Here is a 15,188-nt window from a genome sequence, read left to right on the forward strand (position 1 = left end):
TCCTTTTAGAATGGTCTGTAGCATTTTTCCACACACAGAGAAGCAAATCCTGAGAGATGCGGAGTGCTGAGACGTTAGTGCTGGTTCTGTAAATTTAACTCTATGGGACAGAGCCTTTCTTGTCTTCACATGTGTGTGCTGACATACAGAAGACATACGGCTTTTTGTAGCCTTCTGAGATGACTTTGTCCTGTGCAGTGTGTTTCTGGGGCTGTAGTCAAATGTGTGTGTCTGGCCTCTGGAGTTCTCTCAAAGAAGCCGTTGCTGCTGGCTGGTAGGCTGCTTCTGCCCTCCAGGTGGGACTCTCAGCACGTTTCCCTTCTCTTTTTGTGAACAGGTGGAAGAAGCAGAGACTAATAAATCAGAACCTGAAGATGATGAGGATGAGGTGGAAGATTTGCCAAACAGACGGCCACACTTGCAAGGGATGATTTACCGCAAACCTAGCCAGACCAGCGTCTACCTGCAAGAGTGGGACATTCCCTTTGAACAGATAGAACTGGGGGACCCTATTGGCCAGGGACGATGGGGGAAGGTTTACAAGGGGAAGTGGCACGGGGAGGTGGCCATCAGGCTGCTGGAGATAGATGGGAACAACCAGGATCACCTCAAGCTCTTTAAAAAGGAGGTGATGAACTACAGACAGACGCGGCATGAGAATGTGGTACTTTTCATGGGAGCATGCATGAACCCTCCTCATTTAGCAATCATTACCAGGTAAGGATATAGCATCTTAGTATTATTTTAAATATATACATATTATGTAGATAGATAATATATTTTTTTAATAGATAAAAATAGACCTCTCACTGCAGTCAGGAGGTGGCAGACATGGATGCAGCCTGTGTTGCTGAGAGTTTTGGATTCTAAGGTTGTCTCCTTTTAGGGAATATATAATATTTTTTGGCAACTTTCTTTTTATTTTTGAATTCTTAAATAATAACATTCAAAAAGCTGGAGAAAAAAAAATCTGGAACAGGTTGTTCCTCTGCCATCTACTTCCAGATGGTTCCAATTCAGCAAAGTGATGATAAACCAACATGCGCGTCTGGCAATGCAACGGTTCCCTCTTCCTTTCTGTTCCTCCTAGGGACACTTGCTGATTAGGGGGAAATGTTACTGAGTTTCTCCCCTCTCCCATTTTCAGTATTTAGTTGAGATGAGGATCACATGGCCCCTCAATAAAGCTTTTGGGGATGTTCATATGCAGGCTGAATTTGAGTAAGGCCAAGGGCATGCTGTCCTCACAGTCTGGCAAGGACATACGGGGTGATTTCTAACTGCCAGTTTCAAAAGACGTTTCCTGCATAAGTGACCAGCAGCAGAAGCTGGTGCTCAGATTTTGAAAACTGGACTTCAGATGTCAGAGCAGTATAACAACAGCTGGGTCTCTGAAGAAATACATAAGCATTTCTTGTGTATCCTTGAGCATGCTTTAAGAACAGGTCTCCTAACCACGTGTACACCCACACAGACGCAAATCAACGGGGTCCTTAAGGTTCTTCAAAATGGTGTTTTTCAGCAGGGGAGGAGGGCTGGGATTCTGTCAGTGTGATAAAAAAACAACTGATCATCCAGTATTACATTCTTACTCCCCTCCAGTATTTTAAAGACCTTTTTAAGGATTGTTGTTCCTCTTTCCTGTAGCTTCTGCAAAGGAAGGACGCTTCACTCCTTTGTAAGGGACCCCAAGATATCCCTGGATATTAACAAAACCAGGCAGATAGCACAGGAGATCATTAAGGTAAGGGTACGCTATGCCAACGGGGGCCTCAGCAAGGGCTTAGGGGCTGCACAGCTGGAGCGGTTGTGGAAACCTCAATAGCCCAACAGGGTGTTGCGGCAGGAGATGCTCCAAGTTGGCTGGGAAAAAGGGCTAATTTAGTGGGCAGTAAGGTAAGGGCCTATAAGGACAGAAAGAGACCTTTTGCTTGTCAGTAAGGGGCTGGGGAGGGAGAATTTAGATAAAGGGAGTAATGAAGAAAGGTATGCAGGACAGGTTTCCTTCCCAGGTCTCTATTATAGTAACTGCAACTAAATTAATGCATTCTGAAGTAGATGGCATTTTCTCCCAGATCAGCATAGTGTCTGTGCTTGCTTTCAGTATTTCTCAACTGAAGAAGCATTTCTGAAGCTGCTCTTTTCTTTGCTGGCAGAAATATCCTGTGAATTTAGTGAGCAAACTTGCGTCAGTTGTTCATTGTTCTGACACGTACAGACTTCATCGGGGTTGCCAAGTCCACAGCCGCTTGATGCTTCAACTAAGAGTACCCTTCCAGCAGCCCTACTATGTAAAGGATGAAAAGCAATTTGGAAGTTGAGCGCTAAACCAAGATCTGCTCCCTTGCACCCTCCCTGTACAAGTCAGACAGCTGCCGTGTCCCCACTTCCAATTAATAATTTATGCTGGAGTAATGAGAGTTAACCTGTATTAGAAAGTAAAGTGTCCCAGAGATAGAGGCTTGTAAATAACAAAGAACCCAACAAACTTACATCTCTGCATATATTTCCCAGGGCATGGGGTATCTTCACGCAAAGGGGATTGTACATAAAGATCTGAAATCCAAGAATGTTTTCTATGACAATGGGAAAGTTGTGATCACTGACTTTGGATTATTTGGAATTTCGGGTGTGGTTCAGGAAGGAAGGTAAGTGAAGGTTTCAATACTTGGTCCACTTCTAGAATGATAAATAGTGATCAAATAAGGAAGCATGTTGATGCATTACACAGTAAAGTGAGGAGTGCTGATGGTTTAGTGCATACACACATTTTTGGAATATACAGTTTTTCTTTGGTTTTTTTAAGCAGAGTTCGTTCTACAGTTCCAGTAGCACAGAGCTAGGAGGTTCTGTGTGGACTAGGACTCTGAACACAGAACAAACAAAATTTCAAGGCCAAGAATGAGCTGGAGAGTCAGGCTAACACATGCATATTTTTTAATATGGCAAGAAAATTAGAAACAAAACGTCAGCAAAAACATTTGAGTAAATAAAGTCAAGGCATTAGGTGAAGCACACATATGGCCCATATGCTGCTTCCTGGAAGCAGCAGCGCTTCTGTACGACTTCTTTCTTTTGAACTCAGGAGGGAGAATGAGTTGAAGCTGCCCCATGACTGGTTATGCTACCTGGCCCCCGAGATTGTTCGCGAGATGGCCCCTGGGAAGGACGAAGACAAGCTGCCTTTCTCCAAAGCTGCAGATATCTATGCCTTTGGGTAAGAAAGGAGCCCCTAAGAGCACCATCCTCCTGTCACAGACTCGGGATTCTAGCTGGGACGCGTTTTTCTCACCTGCTACAAGTTGTGGGTGGGAGGCGTGTGGGCGGGCGGGATTTGCTGCACAGCCTTACACAACTTCCCCAGTTTATTTGAAGAAATTGGAACAGTTTTGTGCCTTTCTTTTAAGAGCAGCTAAAGGCTTGATTTGTCTGTTAACATTGCAGGACTGTGTGGTATGAGCTCCAAGCAAGAGAATGGCCTTTCAAGAACCAGCCTGCAGAGGCACTCATCTGGCAGATTGGAAGCGGCGAGGGAGTGAAACAAGTTCTTGCAACTGTTAGTTTGGGGAAAGAAGTCAATGTAAGTACCTCAGCTGCAGGAATCCTGCCATATAGCTATTTATCAGGAAAACAGGGAGCTACATAAAGAGGCGGCTTACTGTACTTGTATTATAGCTCTAAGGATAAAGGGCAGGAGAGAGAACAGATTAGAATGGGGCATCAGGTTAGGTATTAAGGCTCTACCCCTATCTGACACAGAGGAGTGGACATCCACTGGTATGCAGGATACTGTTTGATGCTAAGAATGCCCGAGACTTCCACTAAACAGCATCTCTGGCTGGGCTTGCACAAATCACAGTGCTCAGTCAGTTGCTTGGTCTGTGCAGTTGACCTGTGAACTAAGTGGAGATAATGAGCCACAACTCTCCTTCGCAGGAAATTCTCTCAGCGTGCTGGTCATTTGATCTCAGTGAGAGGCCTAGCTTCACTGCCCTCATGGATATGCTTGAAAAACTGCCAAAATTGAATCGTCGGCTCTCCCACCCAGGACATTTCTGGAAGTCTGCTGAGTGAGTATTTGCTGCTGTTAAGAACATTTACGCCACTCGGAATTTGCTAGCTGATTGTTTTGGTGCTTTATTTTGCCTTTCTGGGGGCTGTCGAACCTCTGACGGGAGAGTAACTGTGCTGTTCTGCTTTTCCAGTTACTAGGAAATTACGCAGTTAAGCTTGCATGCTTCAGCCAGTTCATTTCCTACTTGAACATATCCACGTCCCTTCAGCAGACTGCTTACGTTTGGTTTCAGAGAGTATTTACCATCAGTGTTTGAAAGGGCCCACACTGACCTCGAAGGGGTTAGAATTTCCCCTATAATGGCTGGTACTGACTGAGGAGGGGAAGGACCAAAGAATGTGCCACCGTTTCCCTTTGGAACGGAACTGTCAAATTTTGAGAGTCCCAAGTTCGTAGCCTTCCTCAGGCAGCATGTGAGAAACCCCCACCCCTCCTTGCAGAAGGGTGCCAGTTCCCACAGGCACGTAAAGAAATGCAGCATCAGTCCTGACTCAGAATAATTCACTGCTGGGGGAAAACCCAAAGTAGGTGGTAATCATGTGTCAGGTGTCTCAGAAGTGCTGAAGATGCTTAAACTGACAGGTAGGAATGAGCGGCAATGGTTGGACTGAATCTCTAAGCTGGAATTATGTCAAGATCTGGACCAAGGAAAGATAAGTCATGAGAAGTCAGCATAAATCCCTGTCAGATCGTGACACCTTCAAAGTCAGTTTCTGTGTTGCAATTGGAAAAGAAAGGTCTTAGGGTCAAGCATCTCTGAACTGTCAAAACTGGAAGAGGTCCCTTAAAACACCCGTTGTACATCATGCCATGACATCTGTAGACAAACCAGACCAGAATAGGAAACTCATCCCAGTTCAGACTGGATGAGCATAAAGGCACAAGACCTAAAACTTTCAGCCCCTTTTCTCCTGACTAACCTGTCACTCAGAGAAGGGGGGTTCCCAGGTCCACTTCTAGCACAATCAAGTGAAGCAAAGCAGATACAATTTCTGGAGCCAAGAGACTGAAGCCCCCACCCCAGGCCAGTTTTATGTCTGATTGCCACTGCTGACCGCTGTTACCCTGAGTAGCTCTGCCGGCAAAAGGCAGCCAGCCCGGCCTCAGCACCACGCTTTGAGTTGCTGTTGGGCATGAGGTTACAGTTTGGTAACCTCTTCAAAGTCATTTGTCTCTTGTGCAATTTCCCTAACACTTGCACTGGATCCCTGATATATTATGTTGTCTAATAACTTTAAAATGCGGAATGCTTCTCCAAGGCTGTGGCTTCATCTTTATACAAAGGGACACTATTATCAGCAAAGATTGAATGCTTACTACCCACTCGCTGATAAGTAGAACAGTCTGATATGTTTTCCTTACACTGGACAGGTGTATGTGTGTATCAGAGCATGTGTTCTACAAAGGTACAGCAAGGGTTGAGCACACCTTACCTTTGGCCGCTGGTCTTCGAGTCGCCCATGGCTGCCTCTGTGCGCAGCTGGGAGGCGCGGGGCTCGCTGCCTCAGCGGAGCCATCGCAGCTGCACTTCCCTCCCTGTAAATAAAAATTCAAAGAGAAACCAACAAAAGTTGAGCTAAAAAACAGACCTGCATGTAATCGCTGCTTCTTTTCTGTCCTTCAGTTGTAATTTAAGAGTAACAAATTTTTCCCCTTTTCTGGCTGAAAGCACACCAAACCTTGTTTCCAGGCACAGGTCTATACCCAGCTACCGCGAGTGTGTGCTTTGCTGTTATCCATTCCTTCAAGTCATCCAGCTTCACCTGTGACATTTCCTCCCATTTTTTTTAAACTAATCCTCCCTTGTCTCAAAGGGAGAGCGCTGTACTTAAGGCCATTTTTTTGCCGGGAGATTTGCATGATAGCAATGTCCTTCGGTAAATTTTTTTTTTCTGTTCTAGAGAAACACACTGTACTCCACCACTGTGGTTCTGTGTGTCAGCACTTGCCTCCCCTCATTTCTCTATACGATAAGACCCGCTCGTGTTGGCTCTGTAGCTGTGATGACTGCCTGCACACCTGCTCGCTTCCCCAGCCAGGCTCCGCCGAGCAGAGCGAGCCCGGGCTGCCTCACCTTCCCCTGCAGACAGGCACGCTCGCATCGTCCTCTAACATCACACTGGAAATGAACTTGAAGTAATGCTTCCCAGTTGGGCAGTCGGTTCAGGAGAATGCTCAGTTCCAGAGCAATCTGCCAAGTGATTATTTTGGATTAGCGTTTCCATAGGGAGTTATTCTTGAACAGCTTGTGGAACTGCAGAACGATGTCTTATATAGTAGCTACCCTAATTATTTTTGTCTGGGTAGACAGACCAACACCCCCACAAGCGGTTCATGTCAATTTGCATACATTACTATTTTTTCTCCGCTCAAAGCATTTAATAGAGGGGAAGTACTTTAAGTGTCAGTATTAATTATCAGCATTGACAGCTGAATTAGTGCTCGTTGAAATGAAAGTGCAGGCAGCTCAGTTGTTGTTCCTCCCCTGCAAACTGCGTTATATTCGAGTCACGCCCGGGAGGCTCGCTGCAGCCGTGCCAGCCAGAGACCTACTCCGATTGAAAACCCGCTAAAGACACGCTCCCAACCCCTCTGACAACTCCCTTGGGAAACTCTGCGCTAACCTCAATGCTTTATTCTGGTGTAAGCTTTATAATATGTAGTTCTCAAGGGTTTGCTTTAAATAACTGAAAACTAACTCTCATGGTGTCTTTTTCCCTTCCCTCCCGTATTTCTTTGTAGGTTGTAGCTACTGGTGCAATAACGGGCTCCACCTTGCATGCTTCCATGTGTTGTATCCTAACTGGCAACTTGGACAATCACCTTCCATTTAGAAAAGCAAAACCAAACCACGAAATTAACCCATGGACATAATCAACACTTTATCAGACTTCTCCATTTCTCCCTTTTTCCGCTTGGTGTGGGCTGTTAGCTTGAATAACAACTCCTGTCTGCAAGAAGTTACTGTCTAACAGCGTGGCCATCTTTCACTTCTGAAGCGTTTCAGCAGGCTGTAACTTCCTCCGGGAAAGGGTCTAGTGATCCGCGCTCTAACTAACCGGGTGCAAGCGACAAAGTGCTGTGTCCTGCCCAGCAGGCTGGGGTTTTCCTGGAACTGGTGCGATTTGTGCATGTCCTGCAAGTCTGGCGAGGCCGAGGGGTGCAGTTTCCTAGTCGCAGTCTGAGGTTATGCCTGTTGTCCTTAAGGCTGGACTGTGGCTTGAAGGTCGCCTGAAGGGAACAGGTACATTTTCACAGGCAGAGCTGATGACCGAACGCTCCACTCGCGCTGCAACCTGACAAGAGTTAAGGGCCAGTTTGTGCCAGTTCTCCCTTGGGACCCACGTCAATTTTGTCAGGGGCTGGATGAAGCTGGTGCAGTTCCTGAGTGGAAAGAAGGACGGTCCTTGCTCTGCTCGGAGCAGACCGCAGTCCCTTAGCCTATGGGGGACCAGGCCACAAGTGGTGTCCAGAACTGGCCCACGGCGGTCAGCTGGGACCAGCTACAATGCTGTGTAAGAGGAGGAAAGCAAGAGCATCCTTCAGTTCCTCCTTCTCCTCTCCCCCGGAAAATCTAGTGCTTTGAATTTTATTGTTTGCTTCTGTTTACATCCCCTGTTCAGCAAGATGTCTGACGTAACATTAGGGGCTTTGCAGAATTGTAGGTAACAGCAAATATGTGCCTTTTTAGAAAAGGTCTTTTTTCATTCTTTACCGATTCACGATTTTTGAAAAAATAGCTTGTTTTGGAGGGGAGAGGATAGGGACAGAGGATAATATGCACCAAGAACCAGAGCGGTTTCTGCCATCTTCAGTGAGGACAAATACTCCCACGTACTCATTCTCTCAGAAGGGCTCCTGCAAGAGCTCATGTATTCAGGCTCTGCTTTGCTGTCACCTGAGTGCGTGCGTGTAGGAAGGCATTTTGAAGTGAAAATGTTTCTAGCTATGCTAACAGTTCAAGGGCGAAGGAAAAGATACCTTTATGCACTTGCTACAGTCTATAAAGAGGAGGAAATGGGTTTGTTCTTTTTTTTTTTTTTTTTACCAATTGATGTGCCCTGTCAAAACACCCCTTTCTCTTAAAAAGAAAATTCTGTAAGTCATTTTTTCCTTCCCTTCTACTTCAAGGAAACCCAGTGCCCACTGAAGACAAGTGTTGGGCTTCTACTCACCATAGGTACATACAGAATCCCCCTGTTTCTCCAATTTGAGCAAATCAGATTTGTGCTGTATGTTTCCACTGATGAGGTTAGCATGAATAAGTTCATGTGTTTGCTGCTTAATTACTTAAGCTTCTTTTCTGGGTGATCTGAAGTTGTACGAGATCAGAAGCTAACCCATTTTAGTTCCTTTTATAGGACTGTAGCTGTGTAAGAAAAATCAAAAATAAATAACTCTTTCCCTCTCCCTTCTCCTCTCCCTCTCCACTCTTTTCAGCATTAACAGTAGCAAAGTTGTCCTGCGTTTTGAAAGATTTGGCTTGGGAATCCTGGAACCAAGTAATCAAAAGATATAGCATGGTGTGTAACTGTCTTGTGATAACATTGTCTGCCTACTTACACAAAGCGTCAGAAATCTTCACTGAATCTTCCAAGCTGAAGGCCGCACGACCATCAGTTCACAGTCCCGTGGTCTCTGTAAAGTCTGCATTCTGCCCGAGCACCAGCAGTTATTTAAAGAATGTTTACATGATACTTTTGTGTGAACTATATTTTTTTAAACATAATAAACAGTGAATCAAGTTTAACTACAGCCATTTTCAGATAGCACTGAAAAAAAGAAGAACTGTTTCTGGTTCCTTCTTGTGTCTGTGCTAAACAGGAGCTCTCTTCTGCCTCAAAGCGTTTGTTTTCCCTGAGAGAAATGGAACTGGCTTGTTTCAGAACGGCACTGCATCTCGCGTGAAGGGCTGGAGTGCCAGCTTGCATTTTTCTTTCATTAAGGTAAAAATCCATCTGTTGCATCGTGGTTTGCCCAAACTGATCGCTGAGCCCTGAGGTTTGTTTCAGCAGGGTTGGCCCAAGCTCCGGGTTACCCTGGTGCAAACCTATCGCTAGGAGAGTTTCTGATCGTGTGAGGCTGTGTCTCAACTGAAGACTCAAGTGCTCTTCTACAATGCAGCTGCTTGTTCTCACACAATCCCATAGGAAGCTGAAGACTTGCTGGCCTTTGCAAAAATAAAACCGAGGCTTGTTACAGCTCTGGGTACAAGGGTCAAACTCTACTTTTTTAGCTTTAGGCACAACAAGTTCTAGCCCCCTAAACCAGCAGCATTTCTGGAATTACAACACTGACCAGCCAGACTTGACTCTTACTGCCCTGATCACCATTTCATTTGTAGAAGAAAAGACATTTTCCGGCACTGCAGGAAGAGTCAAGGCAAGGGAAAATGGCATCCCTAAATAATGCATTAAATTGGGTCTCAGTGCACAGAGCTTGTTCAGAGATGCGAAGTCATTCCACACACACAGAGCATCCCCAGCTCCTGCAGCCGGTCACGTTGAAGTCTGCAAGCTGAGAAGCCTGGGCCTAAAGCAGTTGCTCTGGGGAAAACTTAACAATGAGAGAAATCTCACAGCCAGGAAGGTGACATCTGGATCTAAAGGACCTGACTCAACCCAACAGCTCAGACCTGTTTCAAAGGTTAATTTTAAGACAAGAATAACCTCCTACACCCTCCTCCAATGTGTAAGATGGAGGTTATAAAGGATACATCTGATTACTGCATTTAAGGTAACAGATGCATCATCCCACTTGCAAATTAATTGCAAGCAGCATCGACAGAGGCTGCCTTGTGCCTCCCAATCACATTCCTCTGCCGCCTCCTGCCAGCCCGGGTAGGGGGATAGCCCTCACGATACAAGGAACATTCAGATCCTTTCTGTCCTTACAGCGCTTCGTTTTGTTGAGGTAGTTTGTTAGGGCTCTCTGGAAGTCACCAAGTTTCATGTCTCCAACAGCACTAGCACGTTACAGCCCCACAGACCGTTCACCACCATTGCGAGGGCTGCAGGGAGGGGAGCTCTGAAGCCCCTGTGGGGCCAGCAGAGTGACAGGCACTCAGTGTGGCCGGCTGACTTCTGTAGGAAATTAAGCGGCAGAAAAAATTCCTGAATTCTGTCGAGCAGAGAGCTTCGCTCTTACTTATGTGCAAGTCGGTTGTAGTCTCTTACGAATATTTGGACAAATTAGTGACTTTTTACATGTGTCTCAGATATAAAAGAAAAAATTGGTGGTAGCCAGGTGCAGCACTGTGGTACTCTCTTGACCTCCTTCCTCTCCCCCACCTTCATTAAAGCAAATAAACCTCCTCCAGCTCTACTTTCTATTTAACCTACACCCCTTGGTTCTCAAGATTTGCTGCTGTTTGTTGTCTCTCAGTAATCCTGTGTCAGCAGTTTTAAGCAGAATTTGTTTTCCCAGCGAGTACTGCTTAAATAACAGCAGCACAACACAAACCTAAAGTGAGGAGAAATGTGCCACTGGGCACCCGTGGCACGCTGAGCCCCCCTGCCTTAGGGAAGGGCAGAAGCTGCTGCTGGATGCAAATTGTTACTTTACAGCCTGCAGTTCTGCGCAGCCTTCAGCTAACTCCGTGCTTGAGGGAAGCAGCAGCGTTGGCACGCTACTCGTGATTTACCCCTGCCCTCTGTGCTAAACGGGTCCTGAACGCTGGGACACCCACAGCTGCTCACTGTGGCAACCAGTTGCCCAACCTGCAAATAAAAAGCGTTTCCTTGCTGTTCCTCAGCAGCGACGCTCCTGTGCCTGCGTGCAAGGACTACGCTGGGAAAGCAATATAATCTCAATTTTTTTCTAATAAGATGACTGGCTAAGAGGAGGACAGCCAGCACTAGATGATCAGCCAGATTAAAACAAAATAATTTTTAAAAAACAACAAAAAATGCCACCATTTGTCTTTCCTACGACTGCCCTCAGGTGTAACTCAAACGCGGTCTGTGCAGACACCGCAGGTGCAGGGCTGCGCGAGCCACATCCAGCCCTGCTGCGCTGCGAGGTGCCCAGTGCCGGCGGGAGGCTCGTCCCCCGGGACCTGCCTTCAGTCATGAGACTGGGGATTCTGATTCAGCCTGGCCTTGGTTTGTATTCAACACCCAGAAATTGCTCTTGAGAGCAAAACCCAGCCTCTGGGACCCAGCAGGTCAGAGAGGAGAGACTGATCACCGTCTCTGGGAGAATTTTTGTTTTTAATCAGCTGGTGTAACAACCTGGCGACTGACCGACACCAGTGGAGCTGCACAGCTGTGGGCAGAGCTCTCTGACCCTCGGCGTGTTGCAAGCCAAGCGGCAGTCGCTGGGTCGTCCTGTTCCATGGTCTGCGGACCGACCGTCTCCTCAAGTGCTGGCGCGAGAGCACGATGCAGGGAACGCCCGGGCCGTTTCAGAGCTGTGAATGTGAAGCTGGCTGTACAATGCTGCTACAGAAGCCACACGTCAGTAGTGAATGTAAATGGAGTCTAATATGGTGAAAATGGACACATTTTCTTTTCAAATGTGATGTAAACTTTGTACAGTCAAAAATTTTTTTTTATATTTTCTATCAACTGAGTGTCTTCCAGAATTGCTATTAAATTAATTAAAAATTGTTAGTATTAACAAGTTTCTGTATTAGTTTATGCAACCAGCAAAAAAACCAACAAAAACCAAGAAAAGAGTGCACTCTATGCTGATGAAATTCTGGATATGTAGGAATCTTTTCAGTGAATAAATCTTTGCTCTGGATAAAGCAAGTCTTACGGAAGTGTGGTTTGACCTTCCCCCCCTCATATCCTTGTAGCCAAACTAAACAGAGCAGATTTCCACGGTGACCCCCCGGCACAGCTCAGCACAGGGCAGGGGAGCGCTCCCCGTCCCGCTGCGGTTTGGCTGGGGGGCTGCGGAGCCCGACCCGGGACAGCAGGGGCACGCCAGGGGCCAGGCAGTGTGTGCGGGCAGCAGAGAGAAACGCTCGGTGCCTTTTCACACCCGCCTGTCAGCGCTCGCCCTCCCAGAGGTGACGGCCAGCGGTGGGAGACCCCTCTGCAGATCGCAGTTGTGAATTCAGGGCAGTGTACTTAGAGCAGAAACCGTGGGAAGTGCGGAGGCAGAAAGAGAGGTGGTGGGACGGAGATGGTGGCTGGTGTGCAGGGAGGTCACCTGCTCCTGTCATCACTTTTCCTGCGGATCCTCACGCCCTCCCTGCCCTAGGCAGCAGTAGGGGGTTCCCTGCCATTTCCCCGTTTCCTTTGCCACACCTGAGCCTGACGGGCATGGGGTGATGCCAACTGGACGGGTTGGCATTTGACGAGGGAATGACCAGAGCAGGACCCTGCTGACTGGCAGCGCAGACCCTCTGCGGTACACAGAGGCCCACAGGCACGCATGGAGCCCCGGCCCTGCCGAGGCTGGGGGGCTTGCCAAAGCCGCCCTGCCCCACGAGCTCAGCTGAGGGGTGGGCAATGGCAGGGAGCCAAGTGCGTGTTGAAAACCTTTCTCTGAACTGGGCAAGAATAAGCAACTATCGTGACAGAAGCGGTCCCACTTCTAGAAATCCCGTTGGAACAGAGAAAGTCTCAAATAACACGCTCAAGTAAAGGGTGACAGAAGTCTCAGGTTTAGCTCATGTAAGAAAAAAATAAGATTAGAAAATAAATAATCAGCATCACAGCTTTTGTCTGTAGCCCTTGCTGTGTCTAACAGCTTTCTTTCACTGGACTGACTTGTTAGTCTATGGCCTTTGAGCCCATTTGCTTTCCTCCCATTATACCGGCTGCCAGTCCCCGTCTGCCTCCCACAAACGAGATACAAGCGCGTGTCTTTCCTGCGGGCACGGTTCGTTTTGTGCCCTCTCTCAAGTCTCGTCTCACAGGCCTTCACTTACAGCGCGGCCGGCTGCGCGCACCGCGCACCGGGCTGCGCGCTTTTCTTTCGGCTCCAGCTCCGCTCCGCTTCTCGCAACAAAGCGCATCGGGGCCGGGGCTGGGCTGGGGGCCCGGCCGCCCCCGCACGACGCGGTCCCTGGGGTGCGATCGCCTCCTCGTGGCTGCTGCCCGTCACTGCAGCCGCCAGGCCCCTGCCCCGCTCCCCCGCCCAGCGCGCGGGGCCAGTTTAAGATGCTGAGTCCACCTGCAGTTACCAAAGACAGTTTTTGCTCCTGGATAAGACGGGCCCAGTTGTTCCGCGGGTTACGAACGCCATCATTGCAGTTTCTCGAAGCGCTAGAGCATGTTGAGAAGCTGCTTCCCACCCCCAAGCCGCTCATGGCCTTCCCTCAGACCCCCACCACCCCTCTCCATCCTTGCTGCCCGTGCCAGGGCGGATGCGCACGCATTAGCCCCGCATTAGCCCTGCCTGTGCCTAAAGCTGCCCTGGCACCCTCCTGCCCCATGCGATCCCTTCCACCACCTCCCCAGGGAGGCAGAAGCTCCACCAGTCTCCTCCTGCACCAGCACACTGCAGCAAACCGTGGCCATTTCAGTGCGGGAGCTCCCGGCTGCACACACAACCCTGGCACAGCCCCACGGGACCACAGGGTGCTGGGCACCCGGGCCCTCGCCAGAGCTGCCGGCAGCACCCTGAGCCCCCCAGGTCCTGCCATGGCCTTGTCACCTGCAGAGCCAGGAAAAAGTTGGGCCAGCAAGGCTGTGGAGGCTGCTGTGCCCTCCACAGCGGAGGCGACATTGTGGTGTGTAAATTAATCCCAGGAACGTTACACTGCTGCCAGACAGCTTTACACTGAAAATAACGGCAGCACTGTATTGTCCGGCAGGGAACAGGCCAAGGCATTATAAAAGCGCTATTTTACATTTCATCCATCTTATCTCAATCTTTCATATGCAAACAATAAAAAGCTTAAGATAAATTGAGCTTTGTTGTCTTTCATCAAGAATAAGAAATAATTAATTTAACTCTCAATTAAACTTGAAGGACAAGGTTATTTGATTTAAAAAAAACAAACCACCACATCCTCAATCATACAGGTTATATTCCACCAGCTGTGAACCAGAGCAGTTTGGTGTTTGCGGGGCCACGGTGACATCCAAGTGCCAGCGATGCGGGGCACGGTGCTAATGCGGCACCAAGGTGGGCAGCAAGCGGGAGCAAGCAGCGCCTGCTCCCTGGGCAGCGCCACTTGCCTCGGATCCAGAGGTGCTTCAACGTTGCCGCTGCGCCTGGAGTGGCTCAAGCTGATCTGCAGGCACCAGCGGCACATGGCAGCACCGTGCCTATCACTAGGTCACCCTGCCAGCTTCTGTCAGAAAACAAGTTCTCATTCCCATCAAAACGATCCAGTGTGGCACTGGATCACTCACACAGCTGGAAAGCAAAGGCTCAGACTGAACTTCTCCGCTGCTGCACAGCAGAACAGTGAGAGCTACATGCAAAAGCCGCAGCCCCTGGCCGCAATGCAGCCTGTTAGCCCAGCACGTCAGCCCTCACGACCAACAGGTTTACAAGAGCAACCTCACAGAGATGCGACAAACGGGAAGGTTTGTGTTTACTGTCTACCTCTTGCTTCCCCTGTTAAATCTTCACCTTCCTCTGACCCAGATGTGCTGCAGCTCTCCCCACTGCAGGGTTGGATCTACTGTGACCGTCCGTGCTTCCAGCTGGCCATGAGGGGACACCTGGTTTGATTGCACCTGCGAGGTTCCCAGCCTGCAGCAGGTCGATACGCTCGAGACTGGAGGAGATGTTCCTCTGACCCAGGCTCTAGCTCAGAGACAAGATCCCACGTGCAGCCTGGCAAGCCATTATATGTCACAGTAAGGCGTCAGTTAACATTAGCAGCCATCTAGGAAATCTACCAAAGCACATTTTGTTAGAAAAAACTGAAATCAAGCACCTGTTTCCTGCTGAAAGCCTAAAACCACTTGTTAACCTATGATTTATATCACACAGCGTACTACTACTGCTTAGATCTTATTCTTAGATTTTTAATAGCCTTTTCACAATACTTCTTTTTCTTTGATGAATAGTCCAAGAATTCTTTTTCTCACAAAGACAACCAAAGCTTTTTCCCCCCTGCTTCTTTTTTTCCTGAAGCAACCAGTACCCACATCTCAATGGAGACAAATTCAAGCACAAACAGAAACCATTTCTAGCTCCA

At 48.2% G+C, this 15,188-nt stretch overlaps 1 protein-coding gene across 4 annotated transcripts in view; it reads left to right on the top strand.

Annotated features, from left to right (window-relative positions):
- KSR1 (kinase suppressor of ras 1) overlaps positions 1-11,825 on the top strand; it is a 73,533-nt gene extending 61,708 nt beyond the window's left edge. For 2 of the 4 annotated variants that reach the window (XM_040578469.1, XM_040578472.1), the window contains 7 exons: positions 338-717; positions 1,648-1,744; positions 2,515-2,648; positions 3,086-3,217; positions 3,445-3,580; positions 3,937-4,070; positions 8,516-11,825. In XM_040578469.1, coding sequence (XP_040434403.1) covers positions 338-717; positions 1,648-1,744; positions 2,515-2,648; positions 3,086-3,217; positions 3,445-3,580; positions 3,937-4,070; positions 8,516-8,594 — 1,092 coding nt within the window. In that variant the 3' untranslated portion in view covers positions 8,595-11,825. Of the gene's footprint in view, positions 1-337; positions 718-1,647; positions 1,745-2,514; positions 2,649-3,085; positions 3,218-3,444; positions 3,581-3,936; positions 4,071-6,817 lie in introns of all 4 variants that reach the window. The other 2 variants (XM_040578482.1, XM_040578491.1) reach the window with 2 other exon arrangements.
- The last annotated feature ends 3,363 nt before the right edge of the window (positions 11,826-15,188 follow it).

This window comes from Falco naumanni, chromosome 1 (genome assembly GCF_017639655.2).
Source record: "Falco naumanni isolate bFalNau1 chromosome 1, bFalNau1.pat, whole genome shotgun sequence".
Lineage (NCBI taxonomy): Eukaryota > Metazoa > Chordata > Aves > Falconiformes > Falconidae > Falco > Falco naumanni.